At 34.9% G+C, this 23,988-nt stretch overlaps 1 protein-coding gene across 4 annotated transcripts; it reads left to right on the top strand.

The window, feature by feature from the left end:
* The first annotated feature begins 6,466 nt into the window (after positions 1-6,466).
* On the top strand, positions 6,467-23,935 carry LOC148623473 (uncharacterized). 4 transcript variants are annotated; one of them, XM_088565278.1, is made up of 2 exons: positions 6,467-6,624; positions 23,076-23,935. In XM_088565278.1, exons 1-2 carry the CDS (start codon positions 6,500-6,502, stop codon positions 23,770-23,772), a joined length of 822 nt encoding a protein of 273 aa, XP_088421404.1. In that variant the 5' UTR covers positions 6,467-6,499; the 3' UTR covers positions 23,773-23,935. The 4 variants fall into 4 exon arrangements, with proteins under 4 accessions (XP_088421404.1, XP_088421407.1, XP_088421406.1 ...); XM_088565281.1 differs by lacking the exon at positions 6,467-6,624 and adding an exon at positions 11,190-11,290; XM_088565280.1 differs by lacking the exon at positions 6,467-6,624 and adding an exon at positions 15,976-16,126.
* The last annotated feature ends 53 nt before the right edge of the window (positions 23,936-23,988 follow it).

Genomic DNA, 23,988 nt, shown 5'->3' with positions numbered 1-23,988 from the left:
ATACACCAAACGTGATAACTATTATCTCGGCACTGTAATATTAGAACAAATATTAATTTTGGAAAAAAGTATTATTGGATTATAAGAAGCGGACCAGAAGACGGGCACAGGGCGTCAAGGTGATCAAATATCTATATATATATATATATATATATATATATATATATATATATATATATATATATATATATATATATATATATATATATATATATATATATATATATATATATGGGTTTTCTTTCCCATACATGTGTATAAACCAAGCGTGATAACTCTATTATCTCGGCACTATAATATTAGAACGAATATTAATTTTGGAAAAAGCATTATTGGATAATAAGGAGCGGACCAACGGACGGGCGCAGGACGTACGCACATTCCAATAAAACGGGGGAGGGTACATGAAATCTTGATTTTTCACTAATATTCTACCTCCAAAAATTATTAATGACCCCTAACCTTAATACAACGTTGTTTCCCCCATTACATAACAATAAAAACTTTAACTATGGCTGCTGCGCATGCTGAAAAAAAAAACACACGACACCAAATGATATTACATAACATAACCTGTTGTATATTTTATATTTTTTACAGATGTAACCAATAGTTCCAGCATTCTATATTATTGAGAAGTTTTATTTCAGACGAGTCTTTTATACTGTAAATAAGGAAATCTTCTGTACATTATATATAAGCTACCCCTTTACAACGGGGGCACCAGCTACCAGGCTAGAAGTAACGGTGCGTTTATCATAGTTACAAAATGTACAACAGCACTGCTAGAATATTCAGCTGCAATAACAATAGAAAATATCATCGTTCATCAATATAAAATTCCTTTGAGAAACACATGGTTATCATAGTACATAAAATGTTATTTCTGTGATTAAAAATATCAGCAATTTTCAAGAACATCATCGTGCGTAAAATATCAATCTCAGTGAATGAGTCGTAAAATATCAATAAAATCTAGTTTCAGAGTAAAAGATGACATAAAAAAACAAAAACCATCATTTCCATTAAAAAGTACTAATTAAGAATACTGTGACGAAAGTTGAATAATTCTACAAGGTACATTCTACCATAAAAATCATACGACAAACCAACATCATCGCTAAAAGCATAACCTATATCACCAATAAGAAATAAAACTTTGGCACTTGGCGACAGTTCACTGAAGTTCAAGCCAGTATTTACAACCGAGTTGAAAACCGCGTTATATTTTGACCGTATATGATCGAGTGCTGGGCACATAAGTAAAAAATGTTCTAAATCCTCGGCGCTATTCGAATCGCATAGCGAACACCGATCAGTTTCAGACATCTGCATTCTAGAGAGATTCTTATTTAGACTTAAGCAGTTCGTTCAGGCAAGCAGTTTTAACCGCGAGGATCTAAAGTCGCTAGTGTAATTTAGGTACATCTGCATTCCAGTTTTGACATGGCAGTGCTGGTAGAATCCAAGACTACTCTTCGATGCAACATCAAGAAATAGTCTCTGTCTTGTGACACTGCCATACTGCCGATCGAAATTTTCCAGACAGGTTTCACCCATTATCGTGTTAATCTCATCAGAGTAATTCCAAAATTTTTTGTTCCGACGAATCATTTCGTTTAATACCCGCTTGCACAGTCTGTCATTTGGAAGGTCAGCAAGACGTTTAAAGTATGCAACTTTTTGTCGTTTTATGAAAGCGCTGACTGGCTCCTATCCTAGTTAAAGAAAAAGAGCATTCCACGGGATGCTCATCTTTGTATTCATGACTATCTTGGCGACGCAGTACTGCCAACTGTCTAATGGGTCTTCATTTGTGGCTGACAGTGGCATCGAAACGGAGCATGCATGTGCCAGAGAGGCCGTACAACCGAATTCCACAAAACGTTTCCGAAGCTTACTCGGTTAAAATCTCCGTGCTCTCCAAGTAAATGTACAAGGTAATTCCGCATGTTATCCATTTTATCTTTCAGGAAACTATTTACGAGGAAATTCGACTTTAGGGTTCTACTCATATAATAGCCCAAATACTTGTATTCATTTACCTCATAGATTTTGTCAACCAAAAGGATCCAACTACTATCGTGATTTATTCGCTTACCGACAACCAGAACTTTGGATTTCTCATGGTTGAATTTCAGATTCCATTTAGTTGCAAAATCGTAAGATATATGAAGTAACGTTTGAAGTTCCTGTGGTGATTTAGCAATGAGGACAACGTCGTCTGCAAACAAGAGACAATTAAGAAATTGTTGTGCTAAACTAAATCCTATACCATGCTCACTGAACATATTAACCAGGTCGTTCATTAGCACTAAATATTAAATATTGCTGCTCGGACGTTAAACCCCAACAAACAAACAAACAAACATTAGCACCAAAAATAACGTAGGTGATAGCACAGAACCCTGCTTAACACCAAATTCCTGATCGAATCTCAATATTTCCAAAAAGAACTTTATTTTCAACATAACTATAAATGTTTCTCACTAGACGCCAGACTTTACCTTGTATACCGCTTTGCCATAATTTGACAAATAGACCATCTCGCCACACTCTATCGAATGCCTTCGATAGGTCTAGAAAAGCTAAATATAAGGGCTGTTTAGCGGAACGTGACACGGCACACATTCCCTGCAGAGCAAAAATTTGGTCTTCGATGCGTCTGTCTGCTCGGAAAGCACCTTGACTCTCGCCAAGAACGTTATTTTCTCGAGATAGTCAACAATAACCGATTCCAACGTTTAGGAAAACAAATTATATACATTGGACGAAAGAGTCACGCCTCGATAATTGTCTAACGCGTATTGTGTAGCGGTTTTATAAGACCCTTTTGCCATTCTTTTGGAATTTGCTCAAAGTCAGATATGAAAGTGAATAGATCGCAAAGCGTTTTTATCATTATATCTTCGCCATATTTCAAGAACTCGTTAGGAATTTCATCAAAACCAGGTGCCTTTCCTGCTTTCAGCCAACGTAGAGCATTTTCTATTGATTCTAGTGAAAAAGTAACAGATAAATTATTCTCGCCCCGACCGCGTGTTTCACAATTTCAGATAACTGATCAGTAACTAGTGATCTGAAAGCGGGATTCACATTTGTGTCTTTACCTATTTTACTAATTTGAACTTTATTCTCTATATAGTCTTCTCTGTTATTAGGATCAATTATTCGACTCGGGTTTGTGTCATCCCGTGGTCCTCTCAGCAATTCCAAAATTGCTTCGTATTCGTGTTCTGTCGCATATTCTTTACGGACAGACTTCTAACTTTTCTATCTAGCTCCTTCCGCTTAATAGCTTTGTGTAACGCGTTCTTACGTTTTTTTATAAACCTCCGATAAGTGTCTGCCGAGCTGACTATCATGCTGTTGCGTTTTATTACGTAGTCGTTGTAATCTATTCGCGACAAGCCTCTCCTTAAGCAGTCGATCGAGATCTTTGTCCCAAAATGATCTATAATTTTTTTCACCACCGGAACGCTTTTTATGATTGTTTCAGCGGCAAAATTTACATTTGACTTCCAAATATCCCAGATTTTATCTACATCGTTAGATGTTTCGTGCCAATTTTCACTGAAAATCTGACATAGGTTCCTTTTGAAAAAATCCCAGTCAACACCTCAGTTTTCCACACGAAGCGTTTTGGGTTCTGTTTCTTTCGGGCACCGTCAGATGTTTCACAAAACTGGACACGCAACAAAACATGATCACTGTGGAGGTATAAAGAGCCTAACTCATCTACGAAGACAGATTTCATGCCATCACATAGTCCGTCCCAAAGTAAAACGCAATAAATGGCCGATTTCTGGTCATTTAATATTCTGGTATAGAAACCATCACAACATTCGAAAAGGTTTACAAGTTTTAAGCCAGCGGCTTCTTTAAACTGATTAAGTCTAGTTCCGTTGTAACTTTGCTTTCCGTCAGAGGCTGTCGTTTTGCCAGTATACTCGAATTTGTTGACACACCTGCCATTGAAATCACCCGTTAGACAAATTTCGTATCCAAGACTGTTAAATAAAAAACAATTTTCGAGGAGTTCGAAAAACAATTTATCAGTAGTAGGCTTATCTACTCCGTCGTTTGGGAAGTAGGCAACGCCCAAAGCCGTTTTAACGTTATTTAAGCAACATAAATCCAAAGCCGTTCTAGATCATCATTCTTACTGCCAACGAAATTATCGTCAAGAATTTGGAATGGGGTACCCCTGGCGTGTTACATGCTGGGTTTGTCAGGCTATAATACGGAAAACCTGACCGCAAACCATAGTGGTGCACCGTGTTGGGAAAGATGCCACGTTCCTCGCACGTTAAAGAACCCTACTGTGGTATTCTCCCGGAGTAGGAACCATAGGGCTCCGCCACAGGAGGCTAAATTGCTCGACCCTACCCACCTCTCCCTATTTCCAGTGGCAATCAAAATTTGTCGACCCCATTGTCCTTGTGTCCAATCCCTTTTTCATTTCATCATCTTTTCATGTTCAATTTATCATCAATTTCATGTTCATCGTCTGAACAAAGCTGAAATATTGCTGCTCGGACGTTAAACCCCAACACACAAACAAACCATTTCAAATCAGAACAATTACACAAATATGAATTTGCCACCAAACTGAAACATGACCAAGATTATCCAATAGAAAACATAATTTAAGTACTAACTAATCCAAGGTCAAATGTCAGTGCATGTACATTGAAAATGTACCTATTAAGGACAGTGTTCAGTCTTCACTGAACCATGAAACTGTAATCAAATATCTATACAACAATGACAATTGTTGACAATGGATTTAAATTGAAACAACAAATTAAATCATTGCATATGATTTCTTTAATAGACATAAATGATAATATTCAAAATCAAATCTGTACAAAACAAAAAAATATTAAAATCACCGGTCATGTGACAATACCACATATACAAGGAGAAGACACTATAAAAACTTTCAAGTCTTATTATGGGACATATATACAATTTGTTGTGTCGCAGTTAATTATAAACTAAGAATAAGATGTTTTAAGAATTTTACACTGCTGAGACTGCAAGACAGATAAATCTCAGACATTTCAAGTTCTCTAACGAGGCACTATCCAGTTTGTGAAAATTGAAATCTTACCCTAGGATGAAATTTCCTTATCTTGAATTATATTTGTCCTATTGTCCAGTGGCGGATCCAGGGGGTTACAGGGGGTTGGCACCCCTTCTTACTGAACAAAAAAATTTGACACTTCATGTGAAAAATTGACAAAAATCGCAAATAATGTCATAGCACCCCCTTTTTCTGACAGACCTTGTCTAGCATCCCTTCCTTTTCAAAGTGTCTAGATCCGGCCCTGTTGTCTTAAACTGATATCCATGAATAAAAAGATTCCAAAGTTTAAGGTTTAAATTATGAAAATATTACAGTAGTATATTTTTTCACTTCATTTTCTAATATATGTTTATTCTAATCTAGGTTTACAAAGAATCCTTATCCTGGGTGACTTACAGTCAGTAGTCTTAGAGTTAGTGTACTCTTTGAATTGTCCGATGAGGCGTGTTCGTGACCATAAGCGTATTCTAACCATACTTTCACATACTCACTGCGATCTACTAGTTATTTGCACATACCCATACAGAATGTATTTATCCAAAGAAATTTTTAAAATGTGTAAGTTTATTGGGCTATCTATTTCAAATATAGACAAGGAAAAGACACTTTTTTTGTCAGATACACATTGTGTCAAGCTTTTGTTCTATATCTGAAACGCGAGCCTGCAAAATATATAGAAGCTGAGAAAATTTACAAATACGGTTATTTTTTCACCATCTACGTTTCATCAAACATGAAGTTGTGGTGGGACAGAACTTAGAAAAAAGAGGAAGACAGTTAAACTCGTCAGGTCAAAGCTGTGTTCCAAATATGAAATAATCGAGAGAAACAGATATCGGACGAGCAAGGAATTGAAGGGTTAAACGGACAGACAATAGAAAAAAAGAACAGATATGCCGGTGAAACACCACAAATGCACCATCGTATAACCTTGAGTAAATGCTTACAGAGAACACAAGGTCAATAAGTGTACACACTTTAAGTAAGCTCTGAAAGGCCCTGACAACGTTAGTAATAAAATCCATGGTAACAGAACGATGACACTTCTTACAAATAAAGCTTAATAAACTGAAAACTGAAATTACGACACGAAAACACACTAATGACCAACATCTCTTGACTGTGGACAGGCGCATGTCTGCGGTGGGGTTAAACCGGTTTTTATACGGCTTTAACCATCCCCTCTTCAATATAAGGTCAAACATGAACTGAAACAACAAATAAATACACCGTAAAATTCACTCTCCTTCATTGAATACTTCAACATAAAACGAACAAAAACCATCAAAATTTCCAGCATTTGAAATAAGCGGTGGTGGACTGGATAGTAAAAAATGAGTCAGATTGACCTAATTGTTTATGTTATTGTGACGAAGTAGTTGGTGACGCTGGAAACCGCAAGATCGTATGTGGCTCCGTCAATGGGCTAATCAAATGTTTCTTCATACTCAAACAGTCCGTGATTTATTAGGACTCGGGAGTTGCACGCCACGAGACATCGGAATTAGCCATGATGTTCAAATTACTAAGAGGTGAGCCTGATATTTATTGAATCATTGACTCCACTCATCAACTATATTATGTACCTATAAACCTAGCTCCCACTTACGTTGTATAGGAACATGCATAAAAAATACTATTTTGTGCACACAAAGTTTCTATCTTTGGCTCCACATTGTACACAGTTTAAATTAAAATAGGATTTGAGTATTCTTCGTCGACAAATTGATTCGTAAATACTAAAACCATTAAAGACAACAGAACTTAACGGCATACAGGATTGATGGCAGGTCGAGCTCAAAAAATAAGCACGGTACATTCATTGTTAAACACCAAATGTTAAATTTTTCAAATCGTTCATGTGAAGTATTGCCATGTTTATTTAGGAGAAAAAATACAATGAACAGTTGCACCACGAGTGCATGATACGCCCGTCGTGTGAAAAAATACATCATAAATGTTTTTGGAATAACACGGGGTTCTACAGGATATCATGCTAAGTATATCCTGACTCATTCCTTATTCCCGCTCAATAGGAAGTTTATATAAGAGATCGACAAAAATGCTAACATCGTGTATATTTGATACCAAATTGAAACAATAATTCTGATTAGGGACCAAGATTTTTGCAACGAAAATTTTGCATGTCAATACATAAATTGAAAATTTCAAAATTCCATAAAACGGTAAGTTGATAAAGGAGAAAAACAAAAAAATTAGTTACATGTTTCAGTGTTCATGGTATAATATTTCTATTAAAAAATTCTTCTTCTTTTTGAGGGCTATTCAATCAATAAATATATGGGAGGGTTGGAAGCCAGTTTTTTGTGATCCTGCCACCCATTTAAGGATTAATGCACCCCCTGAATTCGCTTCACACGGCGTGAAATATGAAAAAAAACACCCACCTTTTTCATAAAAAAAACTCAATAAAAATAAAAAAATAAAATGAAGAATCATCACAAAAAAGTATACAGATCTTCAGGTTAATATAATTAACAAGTGTGTAAAGTTTTATACAAAAAAATCATAAATAGTTTTTAAGATACGGCGCGACATTTGAAATAAACACCCCATATTTTAGTTACAAAGTCCCGTATACATCAAAAGTATACAGACCGTTTGATCATCTGTAAAGTTTCAAAAGTAATCAAGGGAACAAATCAAAAGAATGTAATCCAGGGACAAAGACCAGACATGGAAAACAGACAAACAAAACAAAGAAAATAAAGTAACTAAAATAATGCATACAAAGTAACTAAAGTAGATGAGCAACTCGGGCTGCACTAAAAACTGGGAGCATGGACCAGGTGTAATGGTAGGGAAAGCGTCGTCTGCTTTTCTAGAAACATCAGTCGGGGTAGAGCACAGGTACTTGGGGTCGGGATTTTTAAAAAAAAATTTTGTTAAAAAGACAAAAACGAAATCATGAGTTATAGCATCGAACAGTGCATTTATACTATCCATATGAAGTTTTCTGATATATGGGAGTCGACTGGTATATAGGACGTAGAAGGCTCGCAACTCCGTCATCCACCATATTATTTTCATCACCACGTCGATGGGGTTTCCCATTATTTATATATTATTAAAGCATTTGCCTGGTCTAACTATCGCCTGAGAACACTGACAAAATCCTTTTGAGTTGAATACAGCCCCATTTCAGTGCCAATGATCTCCGACACAATTGCTTCATTTGATTGTTTTCAACCACCGAGCAGTCGTTTCAAACATCAACGAACGGAAGTAGTCAGAGTGATATCTTTAGAATTAGAAAACCCGCGAAGACTTCTTCCGAGTGTTTAACTTTATACGGTAACGCTAGAGAATTACTATTGTGGACGAGGACCAAAACAATGTTCTGAATTTAGCTTTATGAAAGCTTCGCCCTGAAGCAACAAAACATTTCACGGAAATATTAATTCGATTGACGATCATGCATTAAAAAAGTTCACAAACGGTAAAATCTATCAGTTCAAATCATTTCAAATTAATCCCATGGCATGTTTCCGATTTATATGACGAAAGATATAGGACATACGGACACACGAACATACGAACAGCAGTAAAACCTAATGCCCCAACTTAAAAGGGCTTGAAAGATTTCAAACATTTATTACATTGGAAAATTTGAAACTTTAGACCCAATCCAAATGCACTTCGTCATATAAAGCTGTTTTGAATTGTAATATTTAAAAAAATGCCAAAAAACAAGTAAATGAAAGAAATACGAAATTCCGAAAATTAACCCTCTTTAATCCACCTTCTAGCCTGGGTTTCTTGAAAAATCTCAAATAGGCCTGTAAGTCGCGTTCTAGTTTCAGTTTCTATTCCAGAAGTTCCGAGGTAGAACGTACTGAAATCCGAAGACCGATCGGTTTATTATTGGGATCTCGAAACACTGCATTACAATGCAAATCTTCTATTTTACGCTTTTCTTAACAATTTTATCATGTAGATAAATATTTTGTCATTTTTATCGGTATTTTTACACTGGAAGACGTTATACTTTAAATACTGAACTCATCGATTTGAAATAACAGTTTCCATGCCTTTGAATGGTAGGTTAACCCATTCTTGTGAAACCACGGAGTCAAGTGAGGCCTTACATACCCAAATACTTGACCTTAAAATCTTCAATTTCAGGTGATTTGATTAGTCGAAATTTGAGTTGAGGAAGGATTTGAGGAGAATTTCAATTTTGAGATTCGTTTATGAAACCGGGCCCAGAACTGATGGGACATATTAAAATTATAGGCTACTACACCGCATTTTCCTTATCGCCCTCGGTACATGTATCAGCCGAGACTCCCATATCCCAACAAAGACGTAGTCGAGGGTTGGTACCAGGGCGATTTGATAAAAATCGCATACATTTATCACATATTTATGGTTTTAAATATACGTTCATAGTAATTAACAATTCAATAAACCAAAAATGTACACATCAACAAAACAAGAAAGAACAATAGCTCTATTCTTGTCAATATGAAAACAAGATCTATTTTATCACTAAATTTTGTCATTTACGTGGTTTTTATCATAATTATAAATATTATTTGTCTCATTTTCAATAGAAGCATCATGAATAATTAATTGAAAATTTGAATCCAAGACGCTTTAAAGCGTTTATATCTATGTCATCTTTTCCCCCATTTCATTACTTATATAAGTCCGATCCATAATATTGTATTGTCTTTAACGATATCATTATGTGCATGCTTATTCAATAACCGGGACCTAAAAACCCGCATAATCAACTCCGGGCTTGTGTTAGTCTGTTTTCCATGTCTTGTCTTTGCCCATGGATTACACTCTTGATTTCCGCATAGTATCTTGGTTCCCTTGATAACTCTAGTAATAATATATGTTAATAAGTATGTAATTTCATATTGGCCCTTTATATCCTTTTAGTATAAAATGGAAAATTTTTTTGAGTTCCTGCAGCTTTTAGTCCTGATGATCAAAGTTCATGAAGTCCAATTCTAACTCAAAATGGCGGTGTCAAACGACCGGAAGTTATGATGCCGTATTGGCCCTGGTTTGACCCATATTGGCCCCGTATAGATGCCCGGTTTGAATTCATATCAATTGGTCAGTTTTTGACATATTTTTACGTATTTTGGTTAGTTGGTTATTTAAGTTATTTCGAGCAGCCGAAATGCAGATATGCTTTGAAGAAGAGTTATATAAATATCTGTTTTATAGGGTTATGCTAGTGGTAATCTATTCAGTTGTCATGCATAAAGGATCAACTGTTATACTATTAAGCAAATAACTATCAAATAAGCCATTTTTCATTGAAGCTTAAATATTCTAGGGGTTACTTTGCCAGTTTGAGCAATGCATCTAAATGATAAACAAAGGTTACATTTGCAATTTTCTTAATACCACATCCAGTAAGAAAATGAAAAACTTACCTACCATTACTATACCCATATATGTATTGATAGAATTGACTTCTTAAACGCAGAAGTTTGAAGAATAGAAATACGTTTGTGTGTGTGTGAGTGTGTTTTGTCTTCATTTATGTTTTAGGGGATTATATTGGTGATAATAAGCGTACCAAAAGACCGTAACCTTGTTTTAAAATACGTAGGGTTGGATGGGTGGTCGGAAGGGGATTATATTGCAGCGCCGCAGCGTTGGTTGCGTGGTCGTACGGGGAATCACCTCAGCCCGCGTACTGTAGCGGTGGGTTGGTGATTGCACGGTCTCAGTCCGTGTGCTGTAACGTTTGGCTGGACGGTCGCATGGGGGATCACATCAGCCCGCGTACTGGCTTGATAAAAAGCTTGAAACAAGAAAGCAAAAAACAAAATTTGGAAAGACTGTATATTTATTTGAATTGACGACCTCAGCTCATTCTACGCAACAGAAGATAACATGAGATAACCTATTCAGTCTTTCAATTTTGATATTGAAATATATTTCGGTTCATTTTTATTTAATCAAGACATTTTTTACAAACTAAAGATTTCAATTAAGTCGTTAATGAAAAGATATCGTGATTCTCTGTTGATGATAACGTCACTCAATAGGCCTTTAATACTAAAGAATGTGTAATGCGGCTTTGTAAAAACTGTGTGTTTAACTGAAATAACAACATATCTTTAAGTATTTTATCTGTTAATAACTAGACATACTATTAAAAGTAATAACGGGTGGGAATCATAGTGGAAGTTTACATCTAAAAGGGTAAGTCAAGAATAGGTTCTATATATTCATTTTGTCAGTAGTCGATAGTCAAACTGTATGGATGGCAGTCAGTGGTTAAACTGATAGTGATAAATATGACTGGTAGTCACTAGCTGAAAGTTAAACTGACAGTGATAAATATGACTGGTAGTCAGTAGATGAAAGTTAAACTGACAGTCATATGTACTACAGGTAGTCAGTAGTTGCAGGTTGTAATGCTTGTTCGGTTGTAGCAACTTACTGTCATATGTATGACTTGTAATCAATAATTGAAAGTTACACTGAACGTTTGGTAGTCTGTAGTTCAAATGACTGTCATGTGTATGTATGGTAATCAGTAGTTGACAGTTCAACAGTATATTTGGTAGTCAGTAGTTGACAGTTCAACAGCTCTTTGAGTAGTCAGTTATTGGTAGTTAAACTGTATTTTTGGTAATAAGTAGTTGACATATAAATTGTATGTTTGTTAGTCAGTAGTTGACAGTTAAACTGCATTTTTGGTAGTCAGTAGTTGAGAGTTAAACTCTATTTTTGGTAGTCAGTAGTTGACATTAATTTGTATGTTTGTTAGTCAGTAGTTGGCAATAGAACTGTATGTCTGGTTGTCAGTTGTCTATAGTTAAACTGGCAGTTATATGAATGTCTAGTAGTCAGCAGTTAACAATTAAACTGTTTGCCTGGTAGTCACTAGTTGACTGTTAAACTCACAGTCATATGTGTGTCTGGTAATCAGTAGTTGACAGTTAAACTACATATTTGGTAGTCCGTAGTTGACAGTTTAAATGTATGTTTCGTAGTCAGTAGTTGACAGTTTAATTGTATGTTTGGTAGTCAGCAGTTGACAATTAAACTGCTTGTTTAGTAGTCAGAAGTTGACAGTTAAACTATATGTTCGGTAGTCATTGGTCGACAGTTAAACTGACTCATATGTATGCCTTATATTCAAGTACTAAAAGTTCAACTGAATATTTGGTAGTCAGTAGTTGACAGTTAAACTGCATGTCTGGTAGTCAGAAGTTAACAGTTGAGTTGTATGTTCGGTAGTTAGAAGTTGACAATAAAACTGTTTGTTTGGTGGTCTGTAGTTAACAATTAAACTATGTGTCTGGTAGTTAGTAGCTGAAAGTTCAAATGACAGTCATGTGTATGTATGGTAATCAGTAGTTGACAGTTCAACAGTATATTTGGTAGTCAGTAGTTGACAGTTCAACAGCTCTTTGAGTAGTCAGTTATTGGTAGTTAAACTGTATTTTTTGGTAATAAGTAGTTGACATATAAATTGTGTGTTTGATAGTCAGTAGTTGACAGTTAAACTGCATTTTTGGTGGTCAGTAGTTGAGAGTTAAACTGCCAGTCATATGTATGTATTGTAATCAGTAGTCGAAAGTTAAACTGAACGTTTGGTAGTCAGTAGATTACAATTAAACTGCTTATTTGATAGTCAGTAGTTAACTATTAAACTGGCAATCATATATCTGACTGGTAGTCAGAAGTTAACAGTTGAGTTGTATGTTCGGTAGTTAGAAGTTGACAATACAACTGCTTGTTTGGTAGTCAGCAGTTAACAATTTAACTGTTTGCCTGGTAGTCACTAGTTGACTGTTAAACTGACAGTCATATGTATGTCTGGCAGTCCGTAGTTGACAGTTTAACTGTTTGTTTCGTAGTCAGCAGTTGACAATTAAACTGCTTGTCTAGTAGTCAGAAGTTGATAGTTAAACTATATGTTTGGTAGTCACTGGTCGACAGTTAAACTGACTGTCATATGTATGCCTTATATTAAAACTGAACGTTTTATAGACAGTATTTGACAGTTAGTCATATATATGTATGTTTGGTAATTAGTGGTTGACATTTTAATTGTATTTATGGTAGTCAGTAGTTGACATTTTAATTGTATTTATGGTAGTCAGTAGTTGACATTTAAATTGTATTTATGGTAGTCAGTAGTTGACACTTAAACTATGACGAGAATAGGTATGATGAATATGTCAAAGATAATTGTCCCTATATACTCGAGTAGCATAAAAATAAATTGAGGTTAAAAAACGAAACATGACATACAGAGACTAGGAATTCCTAACTTCGGACAGGCGCAAAAAATGCGGCAGGATTTAAGTACTTTGGAGAGATCACAACCCTCTCCCTTTTAATCTGGCTACTTTGGAAAAAAATATTACGCAATTAAACAGACCTAAAAATCAGTTAAAGAAGGTCTGAGTCCCTTGTTACAACGGAAATAAAGAAACTGAATATAAATTACACAAATGTACATACTAAGGACTACTAGCATTTAACTGACAAGCCAACTCCAGACCTTATTAAACCAACTAAAAGTTATGTGTCCATTGTATGTGAAATAAATTTTTCCTATGTGGGGTTGAGAACCCTGGTACATCGTAAGTCATACAATAAGGACACTACCCATTTCATAACAAAACCTGCTTTTATATAGAGTGTTTTAATTTCTATGCAACGACCCTATGAGCGAATAAAAAATGCTATTCTTGACATTTAACAACAATATCATAACTATTACGAATAAGCCTATTCAGCGGTTTAATTAACTTACTGCTTTTCGTGCTTTGTGTAGAATATATACCGTAAAACAAATGGCGGGAGATACCCGCACGTATTAATCCATACAAGTACATCTATATTTGAGAACGAATTACTTGTATCGGTTGAAAAATTTTGTGAATGTTTTTCTTAGGAGCTTGTGATATCGAAAACCTTGATGTAGTAATTTCTTGGTTATATAAAGATTTCTTTCGCGAAATATTGTTACAAACACGAACAAATCGAGCCAACAGTGATATGTTAACATCATGTGAAGACGACGTCACTATCTAAAAACGGATAGTGAATGAAAAATCATCCCTATAATCGTAAATTTTAGTATAAAGCTTACCACTATCGATACTAGAGGATGCCCGCAAAATCGCGGTCGATTGAGCAAAGTGTGGACACAGTACTAATTTGACGGATCCAAACAAAATGAGTAATTGCTGTAAATGGTCTACGATCATCTATCATACATCAATGGTGTACAGTTTTGTTCAAATTGCTTTAGTGGTTTAAGAGGAGTTGACCTTTCAGGAGGACTTGGTTTTCTTTTTGACTCAGTATGGTGTTTTTTTTTTGCGCCAGCGCGCAAAACTATGTACTTTTGTAACGCATGTAAGCGAATTATTGTTTTCTTTTTTATTCACATTACGTATTGCTTAACCCTTCTTTACCAAATTATCTCAAAAGTCAGGATCGAGCTATTTTTATCAACCCCCCAAAAAAAACCCTGGAAAAATTGGTTAATTCTGGTACTAAGAAGCTGTTTTATTGGTTCTAGGTTTAAGACCCAGGGGTATGGGAGGAGCTGATATTTTACGACGACGATGATGACACCGACAAACGCGAAGTGAAGACTTTAAAAGTTGATATGGCCCGTTTAGGGAAAAAATATCTATTTAAATACACTTGCAATAAACAATCTGAAGGTCTACCCCGGACTTCAGGTGCAGTTGACATGTTTTTATTACACATAAAAGGGGAAGGTTTACCTCGACACATTCTAAATGTGTGAAAATGTCATTTCCTGTCTGTTTGTGATTGATGATCCAGTCTTTTTTTGTTTTTGTTTTTGTTTTTGTTTTTGTTTTTTTTTTTTTTTTTTGGGGGGGGGGTGGATTCTTAAATTACTCAAAACAGTTGGTAGGGGGTTTAACAGTCATGCCAGTTTACCCATAAAAAGGGGGGTCAGAACTTCGGGCGCAGATGTTTACACATAAGAAGGGGATGTTTATTTCGGTGCTTTCTACGCCTATCCATGTCTGGACAGTTTTGTACTACAGGAAAATGGTAGATGTCGTTTAACGTTTAATTAAGCAGAATAATGAACTTGCAATACTCGTGTAACACACGTACACATGATCCGGGCAGTACGTCGATTGAGCATGCGCGAAAGCGTATTAACACACGGACCGATAAATGTCTTCGAATTTTGATATTTTCCAAAAAAAATTGACGTTTTCCGCAGAAAAAAATAATTTTTCAAGGACAAATTTAGGATGTACGCAACACTGCATTTATACCTCATGTCACAAATATATTCGACCTTGCATGGTTTCAGAGGAGTTGCGGCTAAAAAAAAATCAGTCTCTTGCTTTAGTAGTATAGAATATACAAATACAAATATTTACTCGTTCAAACACATTACGATAAATAGTTATGACACAATACACAAATCCAAACATACAATAAATGACAGTTCTAATAACAACCATATCGAAAAACTGGAGCGGAGGTGCCATAAACTAATACTTTATTTAATTGACAAGGCTATACATTTATTTATATATTCAATTAAGGCTTTTAGAATAATCACACAGTTACTGTTTGATTTTAAAGATATATTATTTTTTGTCATTGAAAAGAAACTTTTGTCTGTTTTTTATAGATTAATACTAAGATCAAGAAACGGGCATTTATTATCAATATAAGCTTTATTCGAAGAGAGTTCTTCATGACCTACATCTTTAGTATAAATATTGAATCATTGTTGCTTATAGGCACACTATCGTCCAAGAATCTAAAGGTGTTATTTTTCTACCAAATTTCGTTTGGAAGGGTCTTTATTTATCCTAACCATAAATTGTGATTCATAACAGTACAGAAAGGGGTCCGCAATAAGTGGTGCACAATTCGGAATGGGAATTTCCAATAACTTGACGATAAGCTGTTTCGCCAAAGCGTACGAAAATGTTCCGGAACATATGGACATTCAAACAGGGAGAAGTCAGCCTAGATGCACGCGACAACTAAATATTGCACAAAACTAAGGTATGCCGATATAGTATCAATATACAATGACCATTATTGTCGTAAATAAAATCCAGATGTGTCATCCAATTTGTCCCGAATCTTTAAATTTATATTTTTTATAACATTTATTTGTGTGATTTATTATTTTTTAACTCCCATTGGTTACTAGAATATTAAATTAGTAAGCTTATTTTTTTTTCTAACTAAAAACTTTTTTTTTTAACTATAACACATTTGTATGTGTAATATTGTTTAAAAATCATGAAATATTATTTTGCCTTTTTATCATATAAGTTACTGTTAATTGTCAATAAACAGAAAAAGCTTTTGAAATATTCATACCTTACAAAGGTACGACTATCTAATATATCCAGGACAACTTTTTACAAATATAGGACAAATAGGTATAAACCAATTCAGGTTTGGTTATGGTAGGTCTATTTACGGAACCCGAGAAATACAGATAATAACTTTCACAGTATCGGGCCGAGGGAGTATCATTTTTGTTAATAAAGATCGAAGATCGGAATTTACATAACCTGAGCCGAAAGATATGTAAAACTGTTAGAGCAATCCGCGGAAAATTGACAATTGATTGAGTCATCGATTTTATTGAAATCAATAGATATTTGTGTTCAATCTTTCAAAGGAGAAATGTATAAATACAGGTACCTTCGTATTATGAGACCTAATTACCACAACATGTACATGAATATGTGCAAATTAACTTGCTTTCTGATCTAATCGGACTCTGCTTTCTTTATTCGGATCTGACTTTAAAATACGTAAAATTTATTCATTCATAAATCTTTGTGGCAATTTCCATATAAGGACACAATAATCCAAATGTAAAGAAACGAATGTTTTGGACAGTCGACACCATTACAAATCGTCCCGTTTCTAACTGTAACCTTTTTAGCATTTTGTCATGACAGGTCTATGATTTAGCAAGCACCTATTCATTATTCATATTTATTATATTGTTGTGAGCATTTATCAGTTATAATGCATGTCTAACGAGCAAATTAAAGAGATTTAATTTGAAATATTTACTTTAAATAATACAAAAAATACCAATTTACTGCTTTCATCAGCAGCATTAATATAAAAATATAGGAATATCTAAATCCAAAAAACGATTGTATACAAGAAGTACTCTAAACTATCAGGAAGCAACATACACCATATGCAATACCTCCTTGAAGCCTCAGTGCTTTAGGTCTTTTGAAATTTGTAATACTGCAGCGAAAACTGCCCCAAAGTCGGTCATTTCGCGTAATTGAAAATGTATTATTAATTTTACTCGAACAGGTATGCCTTAGGCATGTTTCATGCATATGATTGCATACAGGTGTTTCGTGTGTTAGAACAATAATGTTTTTATTACTAACGAAAAATATATGTAGACCACAAGTACATTTGAACGATATCTAGAAAATTAGCCAGTTAACGAAATCTTATGGTTTGTTTGTTGTAAATTTACCGGTTTCCATGATTTTTGTTGTCGTCACCTTTGGCACTGACTAAGGTTCCACTATACAGATAGATCACGGCAGATAACTTTATGACAATTTGAGTAAATAAAACTATATTGAGACACTTTAACAGGCAAATACAACATTTTTTTCTGTAAAATGTATATATCTTTTAAAACCGTACATTATGGAAATCCATGAAAAAAGATAGATGTTCTTTTCTATCTTGTCATGAAAATCTGTATCCATGGTAACATAAAAAAAAACATATCAGTTATCATAACAAATTTTGTGGTGCCTTCCCAAAATTAATTGTCAAAAAACAGGTTTCCTAAAACATCAGGCTATTTTAAACTGCCAGAAAAGTAAGCGGGCATGGTATTATTGTAAAAAAAATAAAATAAAAAGTGTACCTTTTTCTGCTCATTTGTTCATGATTTTAATTATTATTATTATTTTGCCTTTTTGAAAACAACCAGTTGGTGCACGGAAGAGAACCTGAATCTTTCCGGATTGCTTAAAGCATGCATTTAATTTTTTACATCTCGTTACCTTCACAAGTATTGCATCTATTTATGTGTGAATGCTCTACTACCCACAATCTATATTTCCACCAGGTTTCACCTTTTATTTTTAAGTTGCACGAAACAGTGCACCTCAATCCCATCTGTATTGTTCAACCTAAGTTGTCGAATACAGCCAAGAAAGGCAGTTCACTTCAGATAAAACGTCAAATGTATCCATGATGCTTGATTAAAGTTGTAGAATAAAGAATATTGAATAAATATGTCTTATTTCAATTTGCATTCCCAATGTTGGATGTGTTACCGACAAAGGATCACTACGCTGACTATGTATCTTACAGACATCGGCTCACCACGCTAACTACGTGTCTTACAGGCATTGGCTCACCACGCTCACTACGTACCTTACAGACATCGGCTTACCACGCTCACTACGTACCTTATACAGACGTCGGCTCACCACGCCAACTATGTATCATACAGACATCGGCTCACCACGTTAATATGTATCTTACAGACATCGGCTCACCACGCTCACTACGTACCTTATACAGACATCAGATCACCACGCTCACTATGTATCTTACAGACATCGGCTCACCACGCTCACTACGTACCTTATACAGACGTCGGCTCACCACGCCAACTATGTATCATACAGACATCGGCTCACCACGCTCAATATGTATCTTACAGACATCGGCTCACCACGCTCACTACGTACCTTATACAGACATCAGATCACCACGCTCACTATGTATCTTACAGACATCGGCTCTCCACGGTCACTACGTATCTTACAGACATCGGCTCACCACGCTCACTATGTATCTTCACGTAAATTAATGATCATCCCCTATTCCTATTTTATAACCTACAAAATGCGTCTTCTCAGTCCAATGAATATAAACAAAGTGTTTGGTGGTCTTTTCATGTCTTAATCGACATTTTCAGACATCTAATCATTTTATAACTATAATACCTTTAAACATTCAAAGAGAAAACTCGAAACAAAACCTTAGTCCAAAAATAAACTGTTTAGAGAATCTTTCGGAATATTTAATTTAGTACTATTGCGATTACGAATTTTAACCCTTAAAATTATAATTGAATGGATAAGACAAAACAAATAAATAGACTTTCAAAATTTGGGCTAACAAGTTAAAACTGGCCAGTTTGATATCTACCACTTGTTGACACCGCCCTTTAAGCTTACTTAACCTTCATCGCAGGTATTATGTAAGTTATACAGAATATATTTTCTTGTTTTTTTTTCTCCTTTAGAAATCGGTGTTTTCGATTTCAAACCCACACTTGAATACCGGTACACCCCGTGCTACATGATGCAACCATAATGGAATATACGATCTAAAACTATTTGTATTTGACAAAAGAGCTAACTGAATGAACAATGTGTTTTATAAATAGTTGTTAGTATTTGTATGATCCTGTGAATATATATTAAGTATACGATCATTATATAAATGGAGTTATCTCTCCGTTCAGTTCAGTTATTCAAACGGTTCATGACTTAGAAGAATAAAACCAACATCGTTGTGAATACGTTACACTCCAATACAACTCTAAAGATTATTACAATGCACAGTAAATAATATCACACAAACAAAGTAGAAGTTTAAGAAATAATCAGTTACCAACAACCTGAGTGTGGTATAACTTTAAGTGATTTTGTGAAAATGTTTGCCAAGAAAACGGCTTTGTTCCGCAACGAGTAAGTGATAACTTAAGAATCTCGTAACTCGGTTAATAAACTATCAATTGCACTCTAGAAGTGCGAATTCTCGGTGGAATCGTTTCTGATATGGATTAGATAAGACTTTTTTACACTAATTTTGGCCCGATTTCAAAGTCCTACTTACGAATTAAATTTGCCGTCAAAGAATATTCTCGTGTTTTTTTTTTCATTATAAGCCTTTTTTCATTATAAGCCTATCTTTGTACCCCACTGGGTCAAAAAGTCAAGATTTTTCGGACTCCATTGCCCGAGCGTCTAAGCCATCACTGGGACATCAAATACGAATAAACTAAATATAGAAAGGAATAGTCGCGTAGCACAATGTCTCAGCTTTTCAGTGATATAACAAAGATGCTCTAACACTTGCGCTTTTTGGGTTATATGTGAAATATGTACCCCTACCCCACCGAAAATTTTATATTGTTAAAACCCTTAGAGTGATGAATTACTTATTTGGTATTTTTTATTATTTCTATAACAATTGATATTTCTGATGTTCTTTTGGTGACTTGTGGCGATTTTCATAGTTTGAATTTACCAGAACTTGCTAAAATTGGGATTTTTTTAATTTTCCATAATAAGTCATATACATAAATTCGATTCTTCAAGTTATTGCTCGACAAAAACGTCTCCAACTCGAAATCATTCGATAGATAATTTAATTTTCTACATCGTACAACCAAGAAAAGCTTATTTTCATGAAAGAGTTTTCCTAGAATATTAAATATACCCCTACCCCTAAAAACAGGTTTAAGTAAATAAAATGCTAATTTATTACTTACCAACAATGTAAAACTCATATTAATTACTTCCACATTTAAAATAACGAAGTATCCACCATAGGTGTTCAGTTGAAGGTGCATAGATTTTCCTTTTTGGTGTTGTAATTATTTTATAAAGGTATATGAAAGGTGACTTTTCAGAATTTCTGATTTTCTTCTATTTCATCCGTTTTGTCAATATGCTGAAATACCGTAGTTCAAACAAGCTTTTATATTATACAGTCTTAGTTTTCAAGTGAGCCAAAGTAATACATATTTGAACTATTTCACTCCATTTGGGTGAAAAATGCTGCCCCAACACCTGAAAAAATCACCTCAACATGAACCAAAATGATAACTTTTTGCATATTTAAACGCTTTACGAAAGACATTTTGGCCACTGCATGTTGTTATAGTTATCAACGTATCTATCATATCTTCTAATTATAGGTGCTTATTTCTCAGTTTTAAAATAACAATATTGACTTTTCTAAAGTGAGGAATTTTCGGAATTTTATATTTTCTTCCATTTTACAGTTTTTTTTGTCAATTTGTTTTTATATGATACAGTACCTTTTTATAGTGTCTTACTTTTAAAATATAAATATCTGAACCATTTCAACTCCATTTAGTTGAAAAATTATTAACCTATCCCTGAAAAAAACCACCTCAATGTGAACCAAAATGCTTATTTTAGCATATAAACACTGTATAAAAGACAAGCCGGGCACTATTAATACATGTACAAATATCGATGTATCCAAATTACCTGTTCATTCCAAGCGTGCTTAACCCTCAGTTTCAATCAAGGTCACAAAAATGACTTTATCTGAAAAGGGGGAATTTTCGGAACTTTATATTTTCTTCCATTTCATCTGTAATTGGTATTTATTCGTCTGTAATTGGTATTTATCTTCCAATTCTGTTTTTTAACAAGCTTTTATACATTCAAAAGCACTTAAATAAGATCTTAGACTTCTAATGAGTTAAAGTGTTGAATAATTAACACATATCCAATGCCATTTATCCCTTAATCGCTAGAATATGCTTCAGTCTGAACAAAAAATATAGTTTATAGCATGTAAAAACTGTACCAATCTAAATAAAAGCCGATCTCGCAGTTCCTGGTATTCTGTTATGTCGCGTGTGACATAACAGAAAACCGGGAACTGCGAGATCGGCTTTTATTTAGATTGAAACAGTATATAATGCCTTTCTGGTCGTATAATGGAGATATTAACGTAAATCATATCGCCTGGCATGCATGCTTAATTTCACTTTCACAATATTCCAAATTTCTAAATATTTTGAAAACGGAAGTCGTAAGGGTAAATGGCATCAATAGATTTCTTCTGTGAATTATACCGTCTAACTGCGTGTCTGTGGATTGTGAGAAATTCTCCATTCTAAATATCTAATTAATTGCAAACGCATTAAATGTCGGAGTAAATTGTGTTAGCGACACGACATCCATAAGTATGAACTGAGTATCGATAACGACAGAACTTCTAATGGCGACTGAGTTTCTTTAGATCTTGCTTTTCTTACTTAGCAAAATAAAAAGAATCTGACCATGAGGAATAGTAACTTAAACATGGATGGTAAAGGAAAACTATTGACTGTACGACAAACGTCATGACTTTTCATTCAGAATTTTCAACTTTCATTTCGTCTGTGGCAACATCCCTTCAGCACCTGCATATGGAGTGTTCATATCACAACTCATACGTTATGCCAGAGCTTGCCGAAACTACGCAGACTTTTTGTATCGCGCTAGAACTCTAACATATAGGCTTCTTGAACAGGGTTATGTTGCTACAAGATTGAAGTCATCACTACAGAAGTTTTATGGTCGTCATCATGAACTCGTGGATCGTTATGGTGTATCCATTTGCACCATGAAAACTGATTTATTCAATGGGTCATAGTTTTCCTTTCCTCGTTTGTCTACCCCGGACTTGACTTTTTATGAGAAACTCGGCGGGTGTTTCTAGAAAAGCAGAGGATGCTTACCCTACCGGTGCACCTGGTCCATACTCCTAGTTTTTAGTGCAGTCTGGGTTGCTCTTTTGCTTTTGTTACTTTGTATGTATGATTTTAGTTACTTTATGTTCTTCGTTGTGTATGTCTGTTTTCCATGTCTGGTCTTTGTCCCTGGATTGCATTCTTTTGATTACCGCTATGACCTTGGTTTCCTTGATAACTCTTAAATAAAACAAACAAAAAATCAAAACAAAAAAACAAAACGTTAATCCAAACAAAACATTTATTGATCATAGAATATGTCATTTTACTGACACCATGGGCTACTTCAAATTCGATGTAAAATGTGACTGTACCTTCGATAATGCAGGAACATGTACATATGCTTTTTTTAAATAAATGCCTCGACACTTTTGTTATTATTCATATTTTTTTGCAAAATCTAATACGCTATAGTTATCTTTTTAGGACACCCCCCGGTTCCGCCCTCTCGTCCAATACCTCTCTGTCAGAGGAGATGGAACTGTCCAAACAGAGACACAGACATGATGCTATAATTAAAGCAAGAAAGAAAAACATGATCGCCAAAAGTCAGTTGCAGGATAAAATTCATCGTATAAATCGGAATCACAACCTTCAATTTAAACAGCTTACGAAACAGAAACGACTATTGGAGGAAGAATTAGGCAAGACAACGTCAAGTAATGTCTCACATCTTCCTTCTATTACTCCAAATGTTACTTTAACAACATCGGAGACTTCCTTATATACAGACACTCCGTGTTCTAGTTGCTTATTCGGCATCACCAAAACGTTTCGCTGTCAGAACTTTCCATGTTGTCTTCCTCAAACTTATCACACCATTGGTGCTCAAAACAGTCCAATGTCTTATTCCAAACTAAGTAATTACCATGAGCTACAGGGGCGGAGTCGAGATGTTCGACCACCAACCTCAAAAAGAATACGGACAATTAGGTCGGACAGCAGCGAACCTAACCGTTCTCCGAGAAAGTCGGTCGACGATAAAATTAGAGGCCTTGGATATCTGATACGAGAAATGAGAGAAGAACACGAGAAACATAAACCAATAAACTGGTCTACAAACTATGGCGAACCTTTCCCAAAAAGACTTTTGTTGAAACCTATCGTAAAAATGTCATCATAACTTTAAAAAGAATATTTAAAAATCTTGTTGAAATCTATTGTATTTTTGATAAATTTGCACAGACTTGTTAAAACCTACTGTACCAGTAGATGACCGTGACTGCCAAGTCTTGTTGAAACCTACTTGTATCAGTGTCTTTATAACTTTAAATGACTGTGACTGCTTTGTCTTGTAGAAACGTACTATATTAGTGTCACCAAAACTCTTACAGCAGTT

This window comes from Perna viridis, chromosome 2, assembly GCF_037379345.1.
Source record: "Perna viridis isolate PV_CMFRI_1.1 ecotype Kerala chromosome 2, ASM3737934v1, whole genome shotgun sequence".
Lineage (NCBI taxonomy): Eukaryota > Metazoa > Mollusca > Bivalvia > Mytilida > Mytilidae > Perna > Perna viridis.
Note: the sequence above shows the minus strand (reverse complement) of the source record. Positions and strands in the feature narration are given on the sequence as shown.